At 70.2% G+C, this 26,926-nt stretch overlaps 1 protein-coding gene across 7 annotated transcripts; it reads left to right on the forward strand.

Moving 5' to 3' along the window:
* On the forward strand, positions 1 to 25,297 carry RNF44 (ring finger protein 44). Of its 7 annotated transcripts, none has more exons than XM_075900699.2 (11): positions 1 to 160; positions 17,325 to 17,489; positions 18,946 to 19,162; positions 19,792 to 19,956; positions 20,038 to 20,205; positions 20,404 to 20,565; positions 20,730 to 20,845; positions 21,991 to 22,078; positions 22,199 to 22,320; positions 22,389 to 22,488; positions 22,873 to 25,297. In XM_075900699.2, exons 2-11 carry the CDS (start codon positions 17,398 to 17,400, stop codon positions 22,933 to 22,935), a joined length of 1,293 nt encoding a protein of 430 aa, XP_075756814.1. In that variant the 5' UTR covers positions 1 to 160; positions 17,325 to 17,397; the 3' UTR covers positions 22,936 to 25,297. The 7 variants fall into 7 exon arrangements, with proteins under 7 accessions (XP_075756814.1, XP_075756818.1, XP_075756815.1 ...); XM_075900700.2 differs by lacking the exon at positions 1 to 160 and adding an exon at positions 11,772 to 11,930; XM_075900701.2 differs by lacking the exon at positions 1 to 160 and adding an exon at positions 13,260 to 14,013.
* The last annotated feature ends 1,629 nt before the right edge of the window (positions 25,298 to 26,926 follow it).

Genomic DNA, 26,926 nt, shown 5'->3' on the forward strand with positions numbered 1-26,926 from the left:
AGGCTGCTCCTGCGTGCGGCGCGGCCGGTTCCATTGGGCGGCCGGGGGGGGGGGCGGTACCATGGGGCGGGGCTGAGCGCCGGGCCCGAGGAGCCAGCGCCAGGCAGCTGCAGCGCCCGCGGGCTCCAGCGCCCGGGCCGAGCCCGGCCGGCGGCGGCAGGTAGGGACCCCAGGCCCGTGGGGCGGCTTGGCCAGGGGCCGCGGACTCGGGGGGAGGGCCCGGTGCGGGAGGGGGTGGGCCGGGGGGGGAGGTGCAGGCAGAGCCCGGTGCAGGGGGTGGGCCGGGGGGGGGAGGTGCAGGCAGAGCCCGGTGCGGGAGGGGGTGGGCCGGGGGGGGGGGAGGTGCAGGCAGAGCCCGGTGCAAGGGGGTGGGCCGGGGGGGGAGGTGCAGGCAGAGCCCGGTGCAGGGGGGTGGGCCGGGGGGGAGGTGCAGGCAGAGCCCGGTGCAAGGGGGTGGGCCGGGGGGGGAGGTGCAGGCAGAGCCCGGTGCAGGGGGTGGGCCGGGGGGGGGAGGTGCAGGCAGAGCCCGGTGCAAGGGGGTGGGCCGGGGGGGAGGTGCAGGCAGAGCCCGGTGCAAGGGGGTGGGCCGGGGGGGGGAGGTGCAGGCAGAGCCCGGTGCAGGGGGGTGGGCCGGGGGGGGGAGGTGCAGGCAGAGCCCGGTGCAAGGGGGTGGGCTGGGGGGGGGGGAGGTGCAGGCAGAGCCCGGTGCAGGGGGGTGGGCCGGGGGGGGGAGGTGCAGGCAGAGCCCGGTGCAGGGGGGTGGGCCGGGGGGGGGGAGGTGCAGGCAGAGCCCGGTGCAGGGAGGTGGGCCGGGGGGGGGGGAGGTGCAGGCAGAGCCCGGTGCAGGGGGTGGGCCGGGGGGGGGGAGGTGCAGGCAGAGCCCGGTGCAGGGGGTGGGCCGGGGGGGGAGGTGCAGGCAGAGCCCGGTGCAGGGGAGTGGGCCGGGGGGGGGAGGTGGTGCAGGCAGAGCCCGGTGCAGGGGAGTGGGGGGGGGGAGGTGGTGCAGGCAGAGCCCGGTGCAGGGGGTGGGCGGGGGGGGGAGGTGCAGGCAGAGCCCGGTGCAGGGGAGTGGGCCGGGGGGGGGGGAGGTGCAGGCAGAGCCCGGTGCAGGGGGTGGGCCGGGGGGGGGAGGTGCAGGCAGAGCCCGGTGCAGGGGGTGGGCCGGGGGGGGGAGGTGCAGGCAGAGCCCGGTGCAGGGGAGTGGGCCGGGGGGGGGAGGTGCAGGCAGAGCCCGGTGCAGGGGGGTGGGCCGGGGGGGGGAGGTGCAGGCAGAGCCCGGTGCAGGGGAGTGGGCCGGGGGGGGGGAGGTGCAGGCAGGGCCCGGTGCAGGGGGTGGGCCGGGGGGGGGGGGGAGGTGCAGGCAGAGCCCGGTGGTGGGGAGTGGGCCGGGGGGGGGGAGGTGCAGGCAGAGCCCGGTGCAGGGGAGTGGGCCGGGGGGGGAGGTGCAGGCAGAGCCCGGTGGGGGAGTGGGCCGGGGGGGTGGGGGGGGGAGGTGCAGGCAGAGCCTGCTGTGCAGGGGAGTGGGCCGGGGGGGGAGGTGCAGGCAGAGCCCGGTGCAGGGGGGTTGGGCTGGGGGGGGGGAGGTGCAGGCAGGGCCCGGTGCAGGGAGGGTGGGCGGGGGGGAGGTGCAGGCAGAGCCCGGGGTGCAGGGGGTGTGGGCGGGGGGGGGGAGGTGCAGGCAGAGCCCGGGTGCTGGGGGGGGGGTGGGCCGGGGGGGGGGGGTGCAGGCAGAGCCCGGTGCAGGGGGGGTGGGCCCTGGGGGGGGGGGAGGTGCAGGCAGGGCCCGGTGCAGGGGGTGTGGGCCGGGGGGGGGGAGGTGCAGGCAGGGCCCGGTGCAGGGGGGTGGGCCGGGGGGGAGGTGCAGGCAGAGCCCGGTGCAGGGGGGGTGGGCCGGGGTGGGGGAGGTGCAGGCAGAGCCCGGTGGTGGGTTGAGGGGGCAGTGAGGGCAGAGCCCTGCACAGGAGGGGCCGGGGCCCGGGGGGGATAGAAGCAGGTGGAGTCTGGTGCGGGGGGTGGTGGATGGGGGACCAGGGGTGGGTAGATGCAGGCGGAGCCCAGTGTGGGAGGTGCGACTGGGGGGGTAGGTGCTGGCAGAGCCTGGTGTGGGGGTGGTGGGACCGGGGGTGGGGTAAATGCCGGTGGAGCCCGGTGTGGGCCTGGGGGAGTCAGGCAGAGCCCAAGGTGGTGGGTGTGGAGGGCAGGGAGAGTGTTAGAGGAAGAGCCTGGCGGGGTGGGGGGCGATCAGTGGGTTTATCTTTTTTGTGTGCTCTGGGACATGGGGAACGATGCTCCCACTGGGCCCCTTGACCCCAGGGCTGGCCTGGCGTGGGCCGGGGTCCCTGGGGGGTTGTGCAGATCGAGGTGCGGTGCCAAGGGGCCGGGGTCCCTGGGGGGTTGTGCAGATCGAGGTGCGGTGTCAAGCGGCCGGGGTCCCTGGGGGGTTTGTACATTTCAGGGTATGGTTGCATTGCGGATACTGTGTCTCTGCAGAGGCTGGGCCGCCGGCCTCACTCATGAGTCTTTGGGGGCTGATCAGGGCTGCAGCTTGGGGAGGGTCCTGACTTCGGGCTTTGCCCGTCACCGTGGCATTGGGGCAGCTCCCGCGAGGTCCCGAGTGGAGGTCAGCACGTCTGGCTCTCCAGGCTGCCCTGCATGCACTGTTTTGGGGGGTTCCTAAATCGCCCAGCGGGAGCTGTGTTGGCAGGTTGCCTGGCACTCGAGCTGAGCCGGAGCCGGCTGCTGCGGGAGGGTGCAGGCCCCAGAGCCAGTGCACAGAGCTGTGCTCCGAGGCTGGCTGGCATCTTGTGCTGCACGTGGGGACGGAGTCGCAGCCCACGCCGGCGCAGCGCTGGAGAGCCAAGTCGGCCTGTGTTGGCTCCGGTATGACGTCAGCTCCTGAGCCACGTGCGGGGGAAGGGCGCTCCGGCGTCCCTTGCAGCGCCTGCCAACCAGGGATGTGGCTGGTTAGCTGGTTAACAAGTAGCTGTCTCCTTTCCCGGGGGACGTTAACCCCCCCCTTTGAGCGGTTAATTGGCGGCGTGGGATTTACGTCCCCATGGGGACCTTGCCTGGCTGGCTTCGCTGGAGGGGGCCCTGCCAGGGAGAGGCCCGTGCGCGTGGGGCTGTGTTTCCGGTTACAGATCCTGCGGTGCCGAGCCGGCACTGGCCGCTTGGGCAATGGCTGGGCCGCAGGGCCGCCTGCCTAGCACGCCGGTTCTGTCCCGCTGCCCCTGCCCGCCTCGGCTCCGGCCTTGAACCCTTGTCCCCATCTGCGGGAGGGTCTTCAAGCTGCTCCCCGCCAAGGAACTGGGGCGCTTTGTGCAGCCGTGAAGACCCCAAGCTCCCCGGAGCAGGCAGCCGGCCACTCGGCCCAGGCCGTGGGCGCTTGCTGTCCCTTGCAGTTCCCAATGTGCAGCCCTGCTCAAAGGCGGGGTGCCCGCTGGAAGGGCAGCGGGATGGGGCGGGCTGTAGCCCAGAGGGAGGCTCACAAGCCAGTCTGCGGAGGCAAGAGGCACGTGGCCTGGCGGTTGTTCTCCAGCGTGCCAGGGCCCGCAGGTGCCTTCAGTCTCGGATGCCTTGTGTGCTGTGCTCTGGGCTTTTCTGCACGCTGAGGGACGCGTGGCCGGGGGCGGGGCGAAGTGCTGTCTGGCTCCGTAGCTCAGGAAATGCTAATACTGGTGCAGGTGGGGTCGCCTCCTCTTCTGGCTTTGGGAAAGGGTCTGGAAAGGGCGAAAATGCGGAGCAGTTTGGCACAGCTGCCGTAGGAGGAGAGGTTAGCGAGACGGGACTTTTCAGCTGAGAGAAGAGGAGACAAAGGGGAGATAGGGTAGGGGTCTAGAACATCCTGACAGGTGTGGAGAAGGGGAATAAGGAGAAGTGATGTACCTGTTCCCGTAGCACAAGAACTAGGGGTCACCAAGTGAAATGAAGAGGCAGCAGGTTTAACACAAACCAAAGGAAGTTTTTCTTCACTCGGCGCACAGTCAACCTGTGGAACTCCTCGCCGGAGGATGTTGTGAAGACCAGGACTTTAGCAGGGCTCACAAAAGAGCTAGATACGTTCAGGGACATTAGACCCAGCAGTGGCTGTTAGCCAGGTGGGCAGGGCTGGTGTCTCCGGGCTCTGTGTGTCAGGAGCTGGGAATGGGCGACGGGAGGGATCACTGATGATTCCCTGTTCACCTGGCCCTGGCCACTGTGTGCAGACAGGACTCTGGGCTGGAAGGACCCGTCGTCTGACCCAGCCTTGCCGCTCTCGTTAAACATAAGCAGCGGGCTCCAGCGCCGGGCCCAGCGCATGGCTCTGGCTGCTTCTCTAGAGCGGACGTGGAGCTGGCCCAGTGCGGTCGCCAGCGCGGCCGTGCCAGGTGTGCCTGCCAGCCGCTCTGGCCTTTCCCCTCCGCTATGGGCAGCGCTGCCCGCCCGGCGCCTCGCTGCACCACGGCCCGAGTCTCCAGCCGCCGGAGCGAGGGTGGCGACCCGCCCGCTGCAATTGCTTTTGGCCCCTCTCAGCCTCTCGCCCGCGCCTCCGGGCCGCCTGCTGGGGCCTGTCCCGACGGCTCCCCGTGATAACGGTGCCCTGCACACCCGCTGCTCCTGGGCGCCCACAAGCGCTGCCCCAAAGGCTAGTGCTGCTCCCGGCACCGCCCGGCTCCGGCTCACTGGGGAGCGATGGAGCCGCCCTGCCTGGCGCCTGCCGGGGGATGGGCTCGGCAGCTGCGCCCCGGGAGAGCTGCAGGCTCTTGGCCGAGGGAGGGCGAGTGGGCGTCTCGTGCCCCTGCAGCGCGGTGTGGGGGTTACGCACCGGGCGCTGGCTCCTCAGCCGGTCCCACTAGGGATGTGGAAAGGTGCTAATCAGCTAGTCGACAGGCACTTGCGCATTCCTCCTTTGACCAGTGCGTTTCACCGCCACGGAGCCCGGGGCCGGCTGGGGAGCGCCCCCCCCCCGGGGCCGGCTGGGGAGCGCCCCCCCCCCGGGGCCGGCTGGGGAGCGCCCCCCCCGGGGCCGGCTGGGGAGCGCCCCCCCCCCGGGGCCGGCTGGGGAGCGCCCCCCCCCCCGGGGCCGGCTGGGGAGCGCCCCGTGTGCCACAGCTGCCCCGTTGAAACCCGGAGGCGGCGTTTCGAAGGGGCAGCCGCTGCTCCTGGCCCAGCTGTGTGTCACTGGCACTTTGAAGTACCCCTCCCCCCCGGAGGTGCTGCCTGTGGCCGGAGCAGAGCCCACCCAAGAACTCGCCCCAGCGCCCCCCGGGTCGCCCATCCCTGCGCAGAGCACGTGGCCCCTCTGGGTTCTGAGGGGCACTCGCCTCCCCCGGAGCCTTGGGGCGACGCCTGGCCGGGCCAAGCAGCCGTCCCCTGCGGACGCGTTGCGACGGCGGCTGGTGGGGGGGGCCGCAGGAGGGGGCCTGCTCTCCGCGGGTGGGAAGTGGGGGGCGGCGGCAGGGCTTGTCTGGGGTGTTGCGCCCGCCAGGGTGGCTTTGGGCGGGGGGAAGGCCTGTCTGCAGCAGGGTGGTACCGAGTGTGGTGCAGCAACACCCCTCTCTCGCCCGCCCTGCTGTGCGGGGTGCCGGGGAGGTGGCTTGCAGCAGCCTGGCGGGACTGGGGACTTGGACAGCGCCTGGACCCTGCAGCCCAGCTTTGACACTGACGCCCTTGGGGGCTCTGAGCTGTACCCAGCCTGCAGGCAGGTAAATCCGCAACGGCCTGGGCCCTGCAGGCTCCGGGAGCCGGGCACTCCGCTGCGGGGAGCCCTGAGTGCCAGGTGCAGCCCCTGGCTGCGCTGGTGGCTGGAGCAGCAGGTGTCCGCAGGGGCGGATGCAGAGCTCTGGGGAGCAGCAGGAAGCGTGCGGCTGGGCTCGCAGGTTTGCAAGCAGAGCACCTTCCGCTTCTTGCACAAGGAGCTTAGAGCAGTGGCGGGCGCCTGGCCTGCCCCCCCCCCCCCCCGGGCCTTGTTCCTCTCCCGCCTGGGCTGGGTGGGGCTCTCAGCAGCCTCTGGCTGTGCCAGCCAGACTGGCCACCTGGTGGGACGAGCCTTTCCCGGGCCCGGGTTGGGTGTGGGCTACAGCGAGCGCGGGGCGCGAATGGCTCCAGCTGGCTCAGGAAGCGGCGGGTGGCTGGTCCCCGGAGCACTCAGACTTTCTCTGGCTGGCGGGGTCCCTGGCCCCCTTTCCTGCGGCACAAGGGGGGAGATTCTGTGCCAGTCCCCACTGATCTGCGCAGGGGGGTGGCTTCGGGCCCCGGGCTGGGCAGTTGAGCAGGCTGGAGCCCAGACGAGAGGTTACAGGCAATGCAGTGACCTGGCAGGTGGCCCTGCTAGAGCCAGGCTGGGCTGAGGGTCTGGCCGGCAGGTGCCTGGCCCTGCTGGGCTGCTCTGGGCCGAGTGTGGCTGCAGCTGGAGGAGTGCGGGGCCCCGGGAGAGCCGACGGGACCGCTCTGGCCTCGGGCTGGGCGAGGCGGGAAGGAAACCAGCTCTCTCCGCCCCGGCGGCAGCTCCGGGAAAGGGGAGGTCTGACCTGGAGAGTCTCTTGACACCCTGAGTTGCCCCCTCCGGCCACGCGGCCCAGCTCGGGCGCTGGCCAACATGCCCCAATTGGCATCCAGCCCTCATCTGGCCGCAGCGTCCTGTCCCTGACCCCGAGTCTGGGCCAGGCCCCATGGCCTGGCCCCCATCTGGCTGCAGTAAGAGCTGGCAGCGGCCCCCCTCCTGCTGCAGCGTGGGTAGGAGAGGAGGCCGCGATCCTGGCCTGGCCCCTTGTCCCGCTGCTACTGCCCAGGTGCAGTAAGGTAACCTGGCCCCAGGGACCCCCCCACGTACTCTACTTCCCACCCCCACAGTCCTGCCCCTCGTACCCCCAACCCTGACTCCAGCTCCCCCAGCAGCTGAAGTCCGGAGGGCAGTGTCTCGTCGGAGCTGTCAGTTACCAATAATACCGCCATGTCGGCTGCCAGTCATGCGAACGGCACCCTCTGCGGCGCGCTGCCGAGCACTGGTTGGACGGGGATGCCGCTCGGTGCTGCGCTTTGCAAAGCTGCCGACCGCGGCTTGCGAGGGCCGGTCGTGGGAAAAGCCCTGCCCAGCCGCCTCGCTTGGCTTCTCGCAGCCTCCTCGTCCTTCCCCGTGTGGCAACTCCTGCGCCAGCGGGCTGCCGTGCGCCCATACAGCAGCGAGGCGGGCGCCTCGCCTTCCAGAGCCTGGCCCATGTGCACCGCCCCTCGGCGGGGAGCCTGCCAGCCACGCTGCTGCGAAGGGGGCTGGGCGCCCAGGCGGAGGCCTGTCCAGGCCGGAGAGCACAGCGTTCTAGCTGCACAGGGCGTGTCAGGCCACCCTGGGAGCTGCCGGGCTGTCTCAGAGGCTGGTGTCAGTGAGAACTGCCCAGGGCTGCCCGGGTGGGAATTCCCTAGGAAGGGGGTCGCTGGGATGGGACGGCCTGGCCTGGGAGAGGGGAGCTTGCCCAGCCCCTGGGAAGGGGAGCTGTTTGCTGGAGCAACCTCCGCGTCTGATAGAACGGTGGGCCCAGGCAGACCGGCTCTGTGGCCCTGCTGGCATGGGCCCTCTGAGACTCAGCTGGGGAGCTTTGGGGAATAGGGGCTCCCCTGCCGTGTGAGTGGCCAGGTCAAAGCTGCAGAGTCTGACTTGCTGGGGACACACAGTGCCAGGCCCCCAGGATACGGTGACCTTGGGCAAGTGACGAAAGAGGATGTGTACACTCGTGTGCATAGACACCTGCGCCCGTGTGTGCGTGCATGCCTGTGCCCATGTGTGTGTACCCGTGTGTGTGCCCGTGTGCGTGCACGCCTGTGCCCATGTGTGTGTACCCTTGTGTGTGCCCGTGTGTGCGTGCACGCCTGTGCCTGTGTGTGTACCCTTGTGTGTGCCCGTGTGTGCGTGCACGCCTGTGCCTGTGTGTGTACCTCTGTGCCCGTGTGTGCGTGCTCACCTGTGCCTGTGTGTGTGCCCGTGTGTGCGTGCTCACCTGTGTGCATGCGTGTGTGGGGGGGGTTTCCTTTGTGTCAATGAGCGCACTGCTGCAGCCTTCTGATGGGTGTGCTGTCAGATGAGGGACAGCCGCACGCGGCCTGAGCTGTCGGGGAAGTTCCCTGCCCCAAGCCGAGTGGTGAGTCCCAGGGGAGTGGTTTGTCCTGGGGGAGCTCCGCACGGCTGGGTGGCTGCAGCCCCCGAGACTTGTGGCAGGTCTTGGGCTAGGAAGAGCATCTTTGTCCCGTGCACCGCTGGCCAGCCCGCAGCTCGGCCTCGGTGCACGGGGTGCCCCACTGTGGTGCAGACGCTTGGCTCAGGGACTCCGGGAGCACCCAAGAGGTGACTCGGGCCAGCCAGCGCAGGCGTCCCTGGAGGGATCGATGGGCTTGGGTAGCTGGTCGCCTTGTTTGCTTTCTGGGCGGGCAGTTTCAGAGCCCGGCTTTGGGGTCCTGAGGCTCCCCCCCCCCCACTCGTGGAGACGAAACTGCAATGAGGCCGAGGACAAATGCGTAGCAACTGGGAGGTTTCCGAGAGGATCAGGGAAGAGGATTCTGAAGGGGAGATGCGCTGAGCCACGCAGACCCACCCGGTCTAATCCCGCTCCAGCCCTGACCTACATCTGGGGCACGAGAAGCAGCTCGCGTCTGCCGCAGCAGATGGTGTCTTGAGGCTGGACTCGGAGGGGTTTGGGTGAGGCGCCCGGGCTGTGTATTTACTCCTGCTGGAAAGCCGCCCGGGAGCGCGTGTGATGCCTCTGGAGGAAGGAAGCGCTGGCGCGCACGGCCGCAGCCTGGTGGAAGTTGCATGGGGAGCTCCCAAAGGCTGCGGCGTGCTGGGCGGGCGCAGCCGTGTGGCTGACGGGTCCCGCAAGTCCTCTCGACGGGCGGGGCAGGGGGGTACCGGGTGACGGGGGCTGGAATTTCTCCTAGCTCAGCTTAGTGCTGACTAGGGATGTGAAATAACGTTTAGAGAGGTACCTGGGTTAACGTTACGTGAAAGTCGTTAAATGTCTCACCGAGATCCCGGGCCGGGGGCCACCCCAGCCTGGCCAGGCTGCCAGTTACCCGGCTACCCCGGTGTGGGGGATGCGCGTCGGGGAACCCTTGACGTCCCTAGTAGCGACCCAGAGTTGCTGCCCTCTGACCACACGCGGGCAGCGGTGAAATGGGCCGCGCAGGTCTCCACGCTGCACAGTTGCTGCTACTTCTTGGCAGCCTGGGCGCGGAGGCCCAGGGAGGATGGGAGCCCAGAGGCCGCCTCCCTCGTCTCAGGCTGGGTGCGCTGGCATGGTGACTGGGCGTGACGCTCGCACGTGCTGCCCAGGAGCTCAGCGAGAGGCCTTCGTGCCCTGCAGCTGCCTCTCCTCCGCACTCCGCTCGCTGCGGTCAGGAGCTCCCTGCGGAGGGTGGGGCAGCGAGGGTGTGCCCCGCACCGTGCGCCGGGGGAAGGGACAGTCGCACCTCAGAAGGCTTGTGGGGCACTAGGAGCATGTCACTCAAGCGCTGAGAGAGCCGTCTGGCGTCTGGGGCAGCAAGAGCTGCAGGGCTGGCGGGTGCTGAGTCTGGTCAGTGCGTGTTCCCATCCGCCGTGGGAAGAGCGGCAGTGTCCCGACTCGGGGTGGTTAGTCGCTGCTTAGGGCCAGGAGCACCCTGCAGGACGAGATCCCTGTGACTGACGGGCCCTATATCACCCTTCCCAAAGACCTGGTCTCTGCCCCAAAGGCCTGCAGGCTGAAGTGAGTGATGTCTGGCAGGGAAGGGGAGAAGGAGACTCCAGTTAATTTAGAGCGGGGTGGGTGCTGACCCACAGAAAAATCAGTCGGGGGTCGCACACAAGGGAGAAGCAAAAACCCCCTCATTGATGTGGCCCCCAATTGAGAGCAAGACCCTCCCTGCATTCCCCTCGCACACCAGCGCCGGGGGGGGGGGGCAGGCTAGTAGATTTTGTGTGCTCCAGTCCCGTGTGGGGATACCAGGGGGCTGCAGCGCCAGCCAGGGGCCGGATCCAGGCCTTAGGTTCCCCACTCATATTTAGATCTATAAATATAGGCCACATTTCATGCACAAACATACTGTTCTCCCCCATCCCCATGCCCTGAATCAAACAGTTTGTGGGTTTTCTTGGCAGGAGAACATCTAGACTGAAACTGCTGATTGGAAGGCAGCATGGCTGGCAGGGGACCACTGTGCGTATGGTCATGGGGGTGCCCGCCCAAGAATAACAGCTACATCTTTGCTACCGTTGTCCCGATCTGCCCGCTGTCGGGTACTTGGGCTGTCTCTCCCCTTCCCCGCTCTTGCTGTGGCTGGGTTCGCGTGGTGTGAATGGGCCATGTGGTGGGCAGGGTGCTTGGACAGAGACCTGATGGCAGAGAGCCTAATGCTGCTCAACAGAACCCCAGGGATGTGGCCTTTGCCCTCAGTGTGCCTTGCTCAGGAACTGGAACCAGTAGAGTATGTACTGGCTGGCAGGCTAGCGATGGGTGAGGATGGTGGGAGCACACGGCCCACCCTGCATTCCTGGCTGGCCAGAGTGTGGGAACCGCGTGGAGCGTTCGAGATGGCACTCTGCAGTCACTGGTGCCATGAGCCCTTTGGCTACGTCTGCACTGGCATGATTTTGCGCAAATACTTTTAATGCAAGAGAGCGTCTACACTGGCATGTGCCTTTGCGGAAAAGTATCCGTGCCAGTGTAGACGCTGTCTTGCGCGAGAGAGCTCCGCTGGCCACTCATGCTGCCTGTCTACACTGGCCTCGTGCGCAAGAGGGCTTTTCCCTGAGCGGGCGCATGCTAGTTCTTACGCAGGGAGCCCTGATTCCACGCAGTAGAGCCCCGGGTTCTTGCGCTGAACTCCCCGCCGTGGAGACAGGAGGCCAGGTTTTGCCAGTGTGGATTCAGCCTTTGTCTTGCTACCACTGAAGGGACGTGCTGGTGCCTGGAGAGTAGCCTGCCCTGACAGCACCGCTGTGAGCGACTGTCTGCGGGACTGTCCCTGGGTCGCTAAGGGCGCGGGGATGAGCCCGGGCCGGGTGTCGGACACCACGTCTGGCTTTGTTTGGCCCCGAACTGGGTAGGGGTGAGAGCAGCCCCCCGAGTCTGCAGGGTCAGTGGTAGGGCCTGTGGGCCTGCTCCCGGCCTGGACACACGCCTGGCTTCCTCTGTGTGCGGGGGGGGGCAGTTCCTCTGTGTGCGGGGGGGGGGCAGTTCCTCTGTGTGTGTGCGGGGGGGGGCAGTTCCTCTGTGTGTGTGCGGGGGGGGGCAGTTCCTCTGTGTGTGTGCGGGGGGGGGGCAGTTCCTCTGTGTGCGGGGGGGGGCAGTTCCTCTGTGTGTGTGCGGGGGGGGGGCAGTTCCTCACTGTGCTTGGGGCAGTCCCTCTGTGTGCGGGGGGGGGGCAGTTCCTCTGTGTGTGTGCGGGGGGGGGCAGTTCCTCACTGTGCTTGGGGCAGTCCCTCTGTGTGCGGGGGGGGGGAGAGTTCCTCTGTGTGTGGGGGGGGCAATTCCTATGTGCGGGGGGGGATTGGCGGGTGCGCGCGCGGGGGGTGGGGCCCCCCCGCTGGCCTTTGTCCCTGTGCGCGAGGGGGAGCGGCCGGGGGGGGTGGCGGGGGGAGGGGCTGCCCCGGGCCGAGCGACGTTCGGGGGCCAGGCCCGGCCCCTCCCCCGCAGGTACAGGGCCTGGCCCGCGCTCCGTGGCGACAGTTGCTAGGATACCAGCTGCCCCTGGTTACGCCGAACCCTGGTGCCCCGCGCGGGGAGGGGGGAGGCGGCTCCGGGCCCCCTCCCCCCACCGCGGGCAAGATGGCGGTGGCGTGTGACGCGCCCGGTCACGTGCCCCCGGGAGCGCGCCCCCGCCCGCCGCGCGCGCCCGGCCCGAATGTTGTGAATCAAACGCCCCGGCCGCCGCTCGCCGCCGCCGGGTCTTAAAGGGCCAGAGGCGGGGCGGGGCCGCGCCGGCAGGTAGGGCCGGGGGGGGGGGCGGGGGCCGGCACGTGCGGCGCGGGGGGGCTGCAGGCGCGGGGGGGCGCGCGGGGGGGCGGGGCGCGAGCTGCCTCCGCGCCCTTTGTTGTTGCTTTTGTGCGGCCCGCGCACGTGGCCTGGCGCCGCGGCCCCGGCGCCCCCCCCGCCCGCCGCGCCCCCCCCGGCCCCCCCCGGCCCCCCCCGCCCCGCCCCCTTGTGCGCCCGCCCCGCCAGCAGGACCTTGGACCGACAACCTCCGGCGGGGGTGACGGGGGGTCAGTGCAGGGGGCTGGCGGGGGGGTTACAGGGGGTCAGTGCAGGGGGCTGGCGGGGGGGTTACGGGGGTCAGTGCAGGGGGCTGGCGGGGGGGTTACAGGGGGTCAGAGCAGGAAGGCGCAGCGGGGGGGTTACAGGGGGTCAGAGCAGGAAGGCGCAGCGGGGGGGTTACAGGGGGTCAGTGCAGGGGGCTGGCGGGGGGGTTACAGGGGGTCAGAGCAGGAAGGCGCAGCGGGGGGGTTACAGTGGGTCAGAGCAGGAAGGCGCAGCGGGGGGGTTACAGGGGGTCAGTCCAGGGGGCTGGCGGGGGGGTTACAGGGGGTCAGTGCAGGGGGCGCAGCGGGGGGGTTACAGGGGGTCAGAGCAGGGGGCTGGCGGGGGGGTGACGGGGGGTCGGAGCGGGAAGGGGCAGCGGGGGGGTTACAGGGGGTCAGTGCAGGGGGCTGGCGGGGAGGTTACGGGGGGTCAGTGCAGGGGGCTGGCGGGGGGGTTACAGGGGGTCAAAGCAGGAAGGCGCAGCGGGGGGGTTACAGGGGGTCAGTGCAGGGGGCTGGCGGGGAGGTTACAGGGGGTCAGTGCAGGGGGCTGGGAAGGGGCGGGGGGGAGCGGGGGGGTTACAGGGGGTCAGTGCAGGGGGCTGGCGGGGAGGGTTACGGGGGTCAGAGCAGGAAGGCGCAGCGGGGGGGGGTTACAGGGGGTCAGTGCAGGGGGCGCAGCAGGGGGGTTACGGGGGGTCAGTGCAGGGGGCTGGCGGGGGGGTTACAGGGGGTCAGAGCAGGAAGGCGCAGCGGGGGGGTTACAGGGGGTCAGTGCAGGGGGCTGGCGGGGGGGTTACAGGGGGTCAGAGCAGGAAGGCGCAGCGGGGGGGTTACAGGGGGTCAGTGCAGGGGGCTGGCGGGGAGGTTACAGGGGGTCAGAGCAGGAAGGCGCAGCGGGGGGGACGGGGGGGTCAGTGCAGGGGGCTGGTGGGGGGGTTACGGGGGGTCGGAGCGGGAAGGGGCAGCGGGGGGGGCTGGCGGGCTGTGGGCAGAGGGGCCAGGACGGTTTGGGGGGTTGTGGGGACCCTGTAGCCGGGCACACACACGTGCTGGAAGAGGCTTGGGGAGCGGGTCTGTGCTGCCGGCTGGGGGGGCGCGGATGCTCCTGGCCGGCCCAGTGCCGGGCAGGGGGTGGGGGCCTTGGCTGAGGTTCAGTTGGCCGGGCAGGAGGAGGGGTGTTAGAATGGACTAGAGGCCCCTGGCTCGCAGACAGCTGCTTGCATCCTGCCGGGCCGGGGGCCAGCCCTGCCAGCCAGGTGCTGGGGGTGTGGGCAGCTCGAGTGGGCGAAGGGCAGCACCGGCATGACTGGAGGGGCAAGGAGCAGGGCTGAGCGCGAGTCCCAGGCCTCCCTGAGTGCGCCCGCTGGGAGCAGAGCAGAGCCCTCTGAGTGAGGGGCAAGGAGGAAGGAAGGGGGCAGCCTTCATGGGGCTGAATGCGAGGGAGCGGCGCTCCCGGGGCTGCATGGAGGTGTGGGAAGGCCCTGCAAAGCCAGCGTCTGACGGCCCCGAGCGTTGGGCCTGGCCTCCTGCCTTGCTTTCTTTCCTGTGCCTGCCCTCAGGGGAGGTAGCTCCGGCAGGGCCTCTGGGAGTGTGGCTGGATACGCACGGCTCGGGGCTCCCTGCACCTCCCCTGCAAGTAGCCACCCTGGAGCCCCAAAGCGCTGAGCATCGCAAGCCAGTGGCAGCCTGCTGGCAAACGCTCACCAGCTCCCACACTATCGCCCTGAGGTTGCTGCTGTGACTACCGCTGTCCGCTGCTCATTGTTTAGGTAGGGCCTATATTAAAAAGAATTGCAGCAGATTCCAGCTCAGTGTTGAAGAAACTGGGCCTGTTGAGTCCTGCTAGGCCGCCCCAGTGACTGGAGGGGAAAGGAGTGGGGCGGAGCGTGGGGACGGAGGATGAACTCCACTTAGCTCTCCGCCCTGGGTCCAGGGGTGTGTCCCAGCGCAGGAGGAGCAAGCTGCTGCGGGAAGGGGGGTTCCCAGCTCCTGAGATGAGGTTGCAAGCTAAGCTCAGACCTGGCCAGAGCTTCCTCCTTGCGCTGCCCCCAGATGCTTCAGCTTGGAGGCCCCCTGCTGATATTGGCCCCATCACTCGGCTTCCTCCAGCCTTTCCTCCAGGCTGACCTCAGGCTAGGCCTGGCCTCCGCTGGGTGGCTGGTCCCTGCTGCCGGTTCTCTGCTCGCCAAGGCCCTTTGGTAGGCTCCCAAGTCACTCCCAGCACTGCCTCGGCGAGCCCCCGTGAGGGACGGGCTGGTGGGAGCCTTGTGCTGCGGAGAGGCCCAGGGTGGGCCCTGAAAGGGAGACGGGGGCTCCGATTTATCTGGCCAGTGCTTGTAACAGACGCCCCCCCGTGGGCCGTCTTTGAGCTCGTACCCATTGACTGGCTCCGGCGTTGGGGGGGTTCCTGGCTGCTGAGCTGTAGGCCCAGAGCCACTGCCACAGGCCTGTCTCTGCGCGTGGCGCTTCCCGGAGCGGTGGCTCTAGCCGGCGCTGCTGAGGGTCGGTGCGCTCCACGGGAGGAGTGCTGTGACCTTGAGGACTGAAGAAGTAGGAAAGGGATGAAGTGCCCAGGGCGAGGCCCCTCTTGGGGGCTAGCGAGCAGGATTGGGGCTCGGGGCTCGGGCCTGTCGGCTGGTGCGACCGGGAGGCGAGAGGCGCCGGCTGCCTCACCTGGGCCAGGCGCTGCCTTTCCGGCTCAGAGGAGCGTGAGCGCATGGTACGGGGCCCTGCTGCAGAGACGGGCTGCCGTGGCGATGGGGGCCTGGCCGAGCAGGGGCTGGGGTGGGGAGAGCCAGTGGAGCTGGAGGTCAGCGCTGGCCCCAGGACAAGGGGGTGAAAAGCAGCCCCATTCGGGAGAAGGGTCTACCCAGCTGTGGGGCGTGGCTCTGGAGCAGCAGAAGGGGGGAAGGACCAGTGCGATCATAGATGTCAGTGGGGTTGCCTGGGATGGGGGCAGGGCTCGGCAGCCTTGGGGTCCCGTCCACAGGGCCCTAGGTCACCGCAGGGAACCCCCCTCCTGCAGCTGGTGTATTCCGGGTTTGGCTTCGGGTCTCCTGGGAAGCTGGGAGCCCTGGCTGGCGAGGTCGGGGGCTCTGCGATGGGACCAGGTGCCTGCCGCTGGCTGGATCGTGCTCGCGTGGTCAGGGTCTGACTGACTGCTGGGAGGGGGGGCTCCCCCCCACAGACTGGCAGGGATCTTGGGGAGGAGGGGTCCTGTGCAGCGTGAGCTTGCTGGGATTGGCTCGGGGCCCGGGACATTGGGCCCCCTGTCGGTGCTTTCCCAGGGGCTGGGCGTGGTGTGGGGGTGGCCCGGGATGTACAGGAGGTGGGGCAGCACAGCGGGGTCCTGTCTGGCCTTGCGCTCTGTCACTGACTCGCTCGGGCGGAACAGGAAGCCTTTGGCAGAGCAGGAGCCGAGCCCTAACCACTGGGCCAGCCTGCCTCTGCATTGCTGCCGCGCCGCGGGATGAGCAGAGCATGTTGGTGGAGCCCTGTCCTGGGGGGGGGACCATATTGCGCCCGTGTGGCCCCTCAGAAGCGCTGCCGCCTTTGGCTCGCGACCCTCCATGGCCGGGCCGGGGCAGTTCTGGGCTGCCTGGGGCAGCTGGCTCTGCTTGTAGCTCCTTGCCCGTCCTAAAGCTCGGGGCATTCGGAGAGCGGCGTGTCGGTGCCTTGTCTCGTGGGGACGCGCGGTTTCTAGAACTCCTCTGTGGGGTCGGGAACATGGTGTGCGGGGGGGCCCTCTGTAACCAAGGAAACGTGCGAGCAAATGAACCCCCCCGTCCCACCAGTGGTCCCGCTAGGTTTTTCTGTCCATGTGAGAATCAGTTTTGTTCCGTGCGCAGAGGCATGGGTGGATGGGCACCACCAGTAGGAACACCTGCTGCCGGCTGTGGGCGCTCTGCCAATCAGCTGGGCGGCGTGGGGATCTCAGCTTGCCGGGGGCGCTGCCCTTGCCCCGTGCGTGAATGGCAGCCTGGCTATCTAGGCGTGAGTGCCGCCTCCTTTCCCATGTGCGCCCGTGTGAAGCTCCCTCCTTGGGCTGCCGAGGGGTCAGCCCCTCCTGCCCCTGTGCGTGGCCGCGGCCAGCCGCCTCCCGTCATGCCTGAGGCGCACGAGGCCGGGGGCCGGCTGTCCCGGCACAGCCTGGCCCAGACAGTGGGTTTAGGTGGAAGTCCTCCGAGGGGTCTGACTTCTCCCTGGGCCGGCATTGGGAAATGCACGCGCTGGCCGGGGGCCCAGGCAGCCCTAGTCCTGCGTGCCAGGCTGTGAGTGGGGAGGGGGTCAGCACGCTGCCCCAGCCCTGCTGTCTGCAGACTTTGCGGTGCCCTGCTCCCCCTCGCTTGGCTGGGCTGGCTCACCGTCACGTGTATTGTGTGTCCCGCTCTCACGCCCAAGGGCCCCCCCGTGTGGAACGTGGGTCCCCGGCTCGCCCCACAGCACAGAGGGCACCCCGCTGCAGGGCTGGTCCCCCAGGCGCACTCGCGGCTGTGTGGGCTGGATGGGACCCTGGAAGGTGGGTGTCCAGCCTCGCCAGGCCCTGGGCATTGTGGGAAATCCTGGGGCTTAGCTGCTGGCCTGGCGTGAGGGCTGCCCAGCCCCTGGCAGGGGGCAGGCGATGCCACAGCTGGGAGCACCCGCAGGATGGGCCACGCTGAGCAGGCTACGTCCCAGGCCTGTGCCCCGCAGGAGGGGGGTGGGCTGGGCCTGAGGGTCACCCCCCCCCCGATCTTGTCAGCTCCTGTTTCTCCCTCCCTCGTGGCCAAACTCGCCGGGGTGGCCAGTCAGTGCACGGCTGACACTGCCCTCTTGTCCCACTGCTGGGGAGGGGGTGGAGTGACGGCTTTGCAATGGGGGGGCCCTTGTAGCCTCTGCCCTGACCCCCGTGGGGAGCAGCAAGCAGGTGGGGTGGGGTTCTCGCAGCCCTGGGGCGGGCGCTGGGCACGGACCCGTGGCTGAGAGAGGAGTGAGACAGGCAGAGGGTGTGGGGGGGAGGGGTGGCGTGGTGGGGTGGGGGGTCCGGGGCTGTTGCCTGTGGGTGCTGTCCGGGGGTTCACTGCCTTCTCCTTCTCGGCAGGTCGTGAGGTGCTGGTGTCTCGTCCCGCTCGGCGCCTGGGGCCCAGCACGTCCTCCCGCCTCCGACATCACCAATGCGACCATGGGACCTGGCAGTCAATAGGCAGCCACCCTCTGCCCCCTGCAACCCGCGGCGTTTCGCAGGGGGGCCCTGCAGCAGGCCCAGGTACTGCCCCTTCCTCGCCCGGGGGAGGAGCCGGGCACCACGGAGCCACCCCCACTTGCTACCCGGGTGCAGGCTGGAGAGCACCTCCCAGCATGCGGCGTGGTATGGCTGTGCCACGGGCTGCGTCAGCACCTCCCAGCATGCGGCGTGGTATGGCTCTGCCACGGGCTGCGTCAGCACCTCCCAGCATGGGGCGTGGTATGGCTCTGCCACGGGCTGCGTCAGCACCTCCCAGCATGCGGCGTGGTATGGCTCTGCCACAGGCTGCGTCAGCACCTCCCAGCATGCGGCGTGGTATGGCTCTGCCACGGGCTGCGTCAGCACCTCCCAGCATGCGGCGTGGTATGGCTCTGCCACGGGCTGCGTCAGCACCTCCCAGCATGGGGCGTGGTATGGCTCTGCCACGGGCTGCGTCAGCACCTCCCAGCATGCGGCGTGGTATGGCTGTGCCACGGGCTGCGTCAGCACCTCCCAGCATGCGGCGTGGTATGGCTGTGCCACGGGCTGCGTCAGCACCTCCCAGCATGCGGCGTGGTATGGCTCTGCCACGGGCTGCGTCAGCACCTCCCAGCATGCGGCGTGGTATGGCTCTGCCACGGGCTGCGTCAGCACCTCCCAGCATGCGGCGTGGTATGGCTCTGCCACGGGCTGCGTCAGCACCTCCCAGCATGGGGCGTGGTATGGCTGTGCCATGGGCTGCGTCAGCACCTCCCAGCATGCGGCGTGGTATGGCTGTGCCATGGGCTGCGTCAGCACCTCCCAGCATGGGGCGTGGTATGGCTCTGCCACGGGCTGCGTCAGCACCTCCCAGCATGCGGCGTGGTATGGCTCTGCCACGGGCTGCGTCAGCACCTCCCAGCATGCGGCGTGGTATGGCTCTGCCACGGGCTGCGTCAGCACCTCCCAGCATGCGGCGTGGTATGGCTGTGCCACGGGCTGCGTCAGCACCTCCCAGCATGCGGCGTGGTATGGCTGTGCCATGGGCTGCGTCAGCACCTCCCAGCATGCGGCGTGGTGCTGCATTGCCTGCCCCGCCACCACGTGCTCCTGACCACCACAGAAGGGCCTTTCCTTCAGCTTCCTCCACGGAGTGCGCTTGACCGTTGGGCTGGGGCAGCCGCAGGCTCGCCGGGGTCGCTCCGGGGCAGTGGGGCAGGGCTGGAGCAGCCACAGAGTTGCCGTGGGGCTGGGTAGCTCTGGGGCCAGAGGATCTCCCTGGGCCCACCAGCAGCCAGTCAGGGTGTGGGGGGAGGGTGACCTGGCTCCCAGCGACAGCCCTGCCCATTCCTGGGGGGCCGGCTGGGCCTTGCAGCGCTTGCTGAGCTCCGAGCCCGCTCCCAGGGCCATGCAGCTTGGGCCCCAGCTCAGGCCACGTCCCCGTGGTCCGTGGCGCTGTACCGGGAGCGCGGCCTGGCCCGGCTCACTCCTGGTCTGTTCCTTCCCCGTGGCGGCCCAGCCCCCCTTCCAGGCGTGCGTGGGGCCGACGCGAGCGAGGGGTGCGCGCCCTGCTGGCCCAGGATGAGAACCACCCGCCCCCTGCCTTCCCCCCGCAGCAGCAGCTCCCGGTAGATGAGCCCCGAGCGTTGGCTCTTGCCAGCACGCCGCCACGAATGCTTCACCCGGCAGCTCACCCGCCGCACCAGAGCCCATTCATGGTGGATCTCCACGAGCAGGTAGGGCCGGGCAGGGGCGGGGCTGGTCTCTGCAGCCGGCGCGTGGCACCGGGAGGGGCGGGGCCGTGGGTGGCCCGAGGGCAGGCTGGGGCGGGAGGAGCGGGGCTGGGGTTGGGCAGGGGCAGGGCGGAGGGAGGGGGGCAGGGCTGGGGCGGGGGAGGGGTGGGGTGGGCGGGGGCGGGCCGGGGTGGGGCCGGGGGCGGGCCAGGCAGGCTGGGGCGGGCGGGAGGGGCGGCTGGGGGCGGGCCGGGGGCGGGGGGAGGGGCGGGTCGGGGCGGCGGGGGGCGGGCCGGGGTGGGCCGGGGGCGGCGGGAGGGGCGGGCCGGGGGCGGCGGCCGGGGTGGGCCGGGGCGGCGCCGGGGGCGGCGGGCCGGGGCGGGCCGGGGGCGGCGGGAGGGGCGGGCCGGGGGCGGCGGGAGGGGCGGGCCGGGGGGGCGGGCTGGGGGGGGTGGGGCCGGGGGCGGCGGGAGGGGCGGGCGGGGTGGGGCGGGGTGGGGCCGGGGCGGCGGAAGGGGCGGGCCGGGGGGCGGGCTGGGACGGCGGAAGGGGCGGGCCGGGGGCGGCGGGAGGGGCGGGCCGGGCGGGCCGGGGCGGCGGGAGGGGCGCTCCCACGGGCGCTGTCTCCGCAGGTGCACCAGGGCCCGCTGCCGCTGTCCTACACGGTGACGACGGTGACGCAGGGCTTCCCGCTCCACGCCGGCCAGCACATCCCCGGCTGCAGCGCCCAGCAGCTCCCGGCATGCTCCGTCATGTTCAGCGGGCAGCACTACCCGCTGTGCTGCCTCCCGCCCCCCGTGAGTGCCCCCCCGCCCCCGCCCGGCCCGGCCGGCCCGCCGGGGGGGCCGCTGACCCACGCGCTCTCCCGTCTCTGCCAGCTCATCCAGGCCTGCGCCATGCAGCAGCTGCCCGTGTCCTACCAGACCTTCCCGCCCCTGCTGTCCAGCGAGCACTACATCCTGCACCCGCCCGTGCCGCCGCACCAGCCCCCGCACATGGCCCCCCTGGGCCAGTTCATGCCGCTGCAGGCCCAGCACCCGCGCATGGTGAGTGGGGCTGGGGGGCCTCGCAACCCCCCCAGGCCGGCCGGGCAGGGGGAGCGACAGTCCCGGGAGCCGAGGGCCCCCCGAGCCGTGTCGGGAGCTGCTGGACCGGGGGGTGGGCCCACGGCAAAGCCAGCAGCAGAGCTCCCCTCCCCCCGGGTGCCAGCAGGGCCCTGTAACCGCTGCGCTCTCCTCCCCCAGCCTCTGCAGCGGCTAGACAATGAAGTGGAGCTGCGAGGGGAGCAGCATCCCATGGGGGGCTTCGCGTACCCGCCCTCCCCCCACGCCCCCGCGCTGTCCCCCTCCGTCCCGCTGCACTACCTCCCCCACGACCCGCTGCACCAGGAGCTGCCCTTCGGCGTGGTAAGTGCCTGCGCAGGGAGGGGGCGGGCGGAAACGTGGCCACGCCCCGAGAGCCCTGCTGGTGGGGGAGGGTGACCCTCGGGGGCCACCAGGACAGCTGTGCGGGTGGGGGCTGGCTGGGGTCCCCTGTGGCCCTGACCAGGCCCTGGGCTCTCTCCCTGCAGCCATACCCCCCCATGATGCCTCGGCGACTGAATCCCCAGCGCTACCGACTGCAGCAGCCGCTGCCGCCCCCCCCGCCGCCGCCCCCCTACTACCCCAGCTTCCTGCCCTACTTCCTGTGAGTACCTGGGGCCAGACAGGGTCGTGTCAGCGGGGCGGGGGCCGTGTCTGGGGCCGTGCTGATCGGCGCGGCAGAAGGGGGGGGCGTGTCTGGGGCAGAAGGGGTGTGTCTGTGGCAGCACCGGTCGGCGGGGCAGAAGGAGGGGCGGGGGGGCGTGTCTGGGGCGGTGCCGGTCGGCGGGGCAGAAGGAGGGGCGGAGGGCGTGTCTGGGGCAGCGCCGGTCGGCGTGTCTGGGGCGGTGCCGGTCGGCGGGGCAGAAGGAGGGGCGGGGGGCGTGTCTGGGGCGGTGCCAGTCGGCGGGGCGGAAGGAGGGGCGGGGGACGTGTCTGGGGCGGTGCCGGTCGGCGGGGTGGAAGGAGGGGCAGGGGGCGTGTCTGGGGCGGTGCCAGTCGGCGTGTCTGGGGTGGTGCCGGTCGGCGGGGCAGAAGGGGGGCGCGGGGCGTGTCTGGGGCGGTGCCGGTCGGCAGGGCGGGGGGCGTGTCTGGGGCGGTGCAGGTCGGCGGGGCAGAAGGGGGGCGCAGGGCGTGTCTGGGGCGGTGCCGGTCGGCAGGGCGGGGGGCGTGTCTGGGGCGGTGCAGGTCGGCGGGGCAGAAGGGGGGCGCGGGGCGTGTCTGGGGCGGTGCCGGTCGGCAGGGCGGGGGGCGTGTCTGGGGCGGTGCAGGTCGGCGGGGCGGAAGGAGGGGCGGGGGACGTGTCTGGGGCGGTGCCGGTCGGCGGGGTGGAAGGAGGGGCAGGGGGCGTGTCTGGGGCGGTGCCAGTCGGCGTGTCTGGGGCGGTGCCGGTCGGCAGGGCAGAAGGGGGGCGCGGGGCGTGTCTGGGGCGGTGCCGGTCGGCGGGGCGGGGGGCGTGTCTGGGGCGGTGCAGGTCGGCGGGGCAGAAGGGGGGCGCGGGGCGTGTCTGGGGCGGTGCCGGTCGGCGGGGCGGGGGGCGTGTCTGGGGCGGTGCCGGTCGGCGGGGCAGAAGGGGAGCGGGGGGCGTGTCTGGGGCGGTGCCGGTCGGCGGGGCAGTAGGGTGGGTCAGGCCCCTCCTCACCAGGGTTGCCTGCCACAGGGGGTATGTGGGGGCGCAGCTGGGGCAGGGTCCCTCGAAATCCCCCTGCAGGGCCCCGCTGCCCTTGGGTAACGGCCCCGTCCCCTCCCCAGCTCGATGCTGCCCGTGTCGCCGACGGCCGTGGGGCCCACGCTCAGCCTGGACCTGGACGTGGACGACGTGGAGATGGAGAACTACGAGGTGCGCTGGCCGCGGGGGGCCCAGGCGGCGCGGGCTGGGGAGGAGCCCTGCCGTCGGCGTGGGGTGTGGGGCAGTGCCCGGGGCTCGAAGGCGGGAGCTGAGCCGTCCCTTCGTCCCCAGGCGCTGCTGAACCTGGCTGAGCGGCTGGGCGAGGCCAAGCCGCGGGGCCTCACCAAGGCCGACATAGAGCACCTGCCGTCCTACCGCTTCAACCCTGAGAGCCACCAGTCGGAGCAGAGCCTGTGAGTGACGCTGGGGGGCGCGCTGGCGCCCGGGGCTCTGGCAGGGGCTGACGGTTCCCTCTCCCCAGGTGTGTCGTGTGCTTCAGCGACTTCGAGGCCAGGCAGCTCCTCCGAGTCCTGCCCTGCAACCACGAGTTCCACGCCAAGTGTGTCGACAAGTGGCTGAAGGTACCAGGAGGGGTGGGGCCGCGCACGCTGCCTGGGTCGTAGCCACAGCCCCTGGCGCAGGCTGGGCTGCCCTGGCCCTGCTGGCTCCCGGCTCGAGGGGCAGGCTGGTGTGGGGAGCTGGGTGCTGAGGGTGGAGGAGGGGCTGTGCCCGGCGGGCTGGGCTGGGCTGGGCTGGGCAGTATCCTGGACACTGATCCCAGCTGGCTGGCCGTGGCCCGGGGAGGGGAGGAACGCGACGGGCGCCACACGGGGGCTGTGCCCGGGCGGGTGCCCCGTGAAGGACCGAGCGAGGCTGGCACAGCGCACGGTTCCCGCCCCACCCCGCTCCCCTGCGCTGGGTAGGGGCGGGGCCGCTTGGACTCACTCTCCGCCCCTCCCACCCAGGCGAACCGCACGTGCCCGATCTGCCGGGCGGACGCGTCCGAGGTGCACCGGGAGGCCGAATGAGGCCCGCCGACTGCTGCACAACTCGCCCAAGGAAGAGGACTTGGGCCTCCAGCCGGCCCGGGCCCAGGCGTGCGCTTGCCCCGGGCTCTCCTCGGCCGCGGGGAGACTAGAAGCAATCCAAGCCCTGGCCGGCACAGCCTGGGCTCGCTGCGCTCCGTGGGGCCGGAGCGGTGCTGGGCGCGGGCGGAGGCGCGCTCCAAAGACGCCAGCGTTGCGCCGTCGCTCTCTGCTCTGGGCTTCGTGGTTTGGTGGTGGCTGCGTGGCCGCGCCGGACGAGGGAGCCCTGCGGTTTGATCCCACCAGCAGCCCGAGCGGGGCCGAGCGGCGGACGGGGCCCTGGCGGCCAGCAGCAGAAATTGGCCATTGGCGCGCCGGGCCTTCCCTGCTCCCCAGTCCAGCCTCCCACGGAGAGCGGGCGGGGCTGGGCCTGGCGCTGCCCCCCTTCCGCTGGAGCCCAGGCATGTTCTGCATTGCCCTTCCCCCGGGCCCGCCAGCCACTCCCCTCGGCATCAGCCACCCCCGGGCGGGAAGCAGGAGCAGGCCCCGGGCAAGGGTCCCGCCTGCCTTTGCAGGGGCTCATGCGGAGAGGTGCCCTGGTGCGGAAAGCCCCCGGCGGGCCGGCCCCCTTCTCCCGTTTCCAGATCCGATCCACGCTGAGAATCACTGCGCTGTGCCCCCGCCGGGCGCTGGCGGGGGCACTGATTTGAGTCTGGTCCCTGCCCCAGCTGCTATCATGGAGACGTCCAGCTGGGGCCTCCTTTCCCCGGCCCCGTGGAACGGAGACGCTGCGTGCACGGCCAGCGACTCGTCTTCCCTGCCCACGGGAGGCCGAGGCCGCTGCCTCCGTCCCGGAGCAGGAAGGACGCGCCAGCCCGCCCGGGCCCGCCATGTGTGTCGTGGAAGTCGTGTTGCATGATGTACGGAGAGGAGCCCCCTGCCGCGGGGGCCGGAGGCGGCCAGCCTGTGTCGATGTTCCCAATATGCATGCGTGTCTGCCGGCTTGGCCCGCGGCGCTGGCTGCTGGCCGGCGGGGCGGCTCTGTGCTCAGCTCATACTGCCATGCACTGGACTGCACGTCCAGCGCCTCAGGAGGACCGTAAGACTTTCAGGACATCCCCCTTCCCCCCCAGGTAAACCGAGTCAGGAGGCGCTCAGGGCAGCGGGAGCCAGCTTAGCCAGACGCACTGACATCCCCCCAGCCGGGGGGGGCACGTGGAGCAGTTCCCCCCGCTCAGCATCCCACAGGCTTATACCCTCCCCATGGTACAGGGAGGTGGGAGGGGCTGGCTGGGTCCCTTGGGCAGGGGGGTGCCAGGCAGGGGGCTGGGGTGCAGCTGGCCCCTGAACGTGGCTCAAGGCAGAGCGGGGAGGTGCCCAGCCCTGTGCTTCGTGCCCCGTGTGCCTGGACGGCGGCCAAGCAGCAGCTTCAGGCTGGCCCAAGCCAAGGCCCTTCCGGCCCTCGGCCCATAGAGTGGCGGCCTCCCGCTGGGACCAGCTACCTGGCGGCTTCCCCAGCGGCACCTGCAGCCGCCTGCCCTGGCTCCTGCCCACCAGGCCAGCACCAGCTCCGGCTCTCAGGGACGGCTGGGGGCGGGGGCAGGTAACTGCACAGACACCAGCAGGCCCCCCCGCCGGCCCTCTCCCTCCAGCTTCTCCCGTTTTTAGTTCCCGGACACGACTAACCAAAGGTCTCTTCTGTACATAGCCGGCCTGGCAGCGCCTGCCCCCGCCCCGCAAGGGTGCCCCGTGCAAAGCCTTACGGTTCTGTTGATGGTAGCTCGGGGGCTGCAGGGCTTAGTGCAACGAGCCGCTCGCGTGGAGCCAGCCCCCTACCTTAGGGTGTTTGTGATTGCTGAGTGCGCTGTAGATACCACTGTTCCCAGTGCGTTCCTGTGGGGGGTAGTGGACTGTCTGTTCTATTAGTCCAGTCCCCGGGCCCTCCAGAGGGACAGCGAGGCGGCCCCCTGGACGGTGCTAGGGCCTGTGTGCTGTATTAGGGAGGGGGCTCTCTGTATATAACTATATATAGACGTTTTTTTGCTCTGTTACTTGCACATTTTACAGTTACCTCATTTCCCCATGTATGTATTTGAAAAAAGGCTAATATATAGACAGAGGTTCTTAAAGCTCGACCGTGTTTGTTTCTCCATCCCTGGGCCTCCTCGTGGGCTGTAGCGTCGGCCATCACTAGTATGTTGTACTATATACATGTGTATTATACGGATTGAAATTTTTAACAGATTTGTACTTTTTTTAAAATGAAAGTTGCTAGTTGGGCTTGATCAAGTAGTGCAATCATTATTTTTTTTAATGTTGTGGCTGATTTGGAGAGGGATACTCACTAATAAATGTCTGATGTGTACCCACGGGCCGCGCCTCTCTCTTCTCGCTGCCGGGGGCAGCGCCGGCCCTGGGCTCTGTGCTCCGCTCCCCGGGCTCAGCGCCGGCTCCGCCTGCCCAGCGGCAAGCTGGGAGCTTGCAGGATCCTCCCCTCCTGCACCCCCTTCTGGCAACAAAACACGCCTGGGGGCACAGACGCCCCAGCGCCTTAACCAGGGGGTCACGTCCTCCTGGGCAGCTGGCCTATAGTTTGCCAAGCTTCCCATGGTCCCTGCCCACCGCAGGAGTGGCAGCTGTGTCCTGGCTGCAGCCAGAGCTCGGCCTGGGGAGAGCCCGCCCCTCCCAGCATCCAGTAACGACCCAAAACATCTCTGGGTTCTGGCACCTGCCCATTCAGCTGGCTTGAGCTCGCAGGCCCCCTCCGCAGCTGCTGCCTGTGCCCCATGGGCCCTTGGTGGGCGGGGCCTTGCTTGGGCCTGTTCGTCCCCCAGGTCAGAACAGGCCCCACCTGCCTTGGTCAGTCCCTGCGGGGAGCAAGGGCCTGGGCTGCGGTGCCCTCCCTGCGCGGGCAGGGCTTAGTACACTGAGCTCAAGGTGGCGCTTTCCAACAGGCCCTGCCCATTTTACACCCCACAGCTGTGGGGCCAGGGGAGCTGGCAGGGCCCATGGTCGCTCGCCCCCCCACTCCCTGCTCTGCTGCACCCACCCTGGCCCCTCTGCCTTGGAGACTCGTGCTCTCCCCGGCCTGTTCACGCCTTACGCCCCGTGGCCCAGGCGGCTGTTTGCAGGGCACAAGCCTGGGGGTACTGCCAGGAGCAGGGCTTTCCTCGCCCGGCCCTGCCCAACCCAGCAAGGCTCCAGCTGCTACTGCAGAGCTGCCCTGTGGGCTCAGGGCCTTGCCTTCCTGGCCCTGTTCCCACCTCTCAGTGGCTCTAAGGCCACAGGGACCATCCTGATCAGCTACTGAGCCCCGGAAACTGCCCCCCCCCCCGCACAGCCCTCCAAGAGCCCAGAACCACCAGCTGAGCTACTGGGCTGGGGGTGGAGACTTCCCAGTTCAGAGAATGCAGCTTGTGCACAAGGTTAAACCCCCAAGCGCCCCGGCTGCGGGGAGGTGACAATCGGCAGCTACGCGCAGCAGCTGGCCCGGAGCAGAGTGCGACCCGCCAGCCAGAAGGTAAGTCAGAGCCCCCTGCAGCTGCCGTCCTGCCCCTGGTGAGCTGGTGCAGGCCATGCCGGCATCCCCTCCCCTGCCAGAGCGTAGCCAGGTGGGTGGTTCTGGCTCCTTCACAGGCTGCCAGAGCTTCCTCCGCTGCAGCTAAAGCCTTGGTCTCGTTTCCAGCCGCGCCCCGACGGCCACTTTGGAGCCAGTTCTCGTACCAGTAACCGCCCTGGTCTTCAGCCTGCTGGAGTCGCCTTCCCACCGCAGCCCGGCCGCCCCTCTGCTGGAGTCGCGTTCCCGCCGCAGCCTTCAGCCCTTCAGCTGGAGTCACCTTCCCGCCGCAGCCCGGCCGCCCCTCTGCTGGAGTCACCTTCCCGCCGCAGCCCGGCCGCCTCTCTGCTGGAGTCACCTTCCGGCCGCAGCCCGGCCGCCCCTCTGCTGGAGTCGCGTTCCCGCCGCAGCCTTCAGCCCTTCAGCTGGAGTCACCTT

Source organism: Pelodiscus sinensis, chromosome 16 (assembly GCF_052426305.1).
Source record: "Pelodiscus sinensis isolate ZL-2025 chromosome 16, ASM5242630v1, whole genome shotgun sequence".
In the NCBI taxonomy this organism is placed as follows: Eukaryota; Metazoa; Chordata; order Testudines; family Trionychidae; genus Pelodiscus; species Pelodiscus sinensis.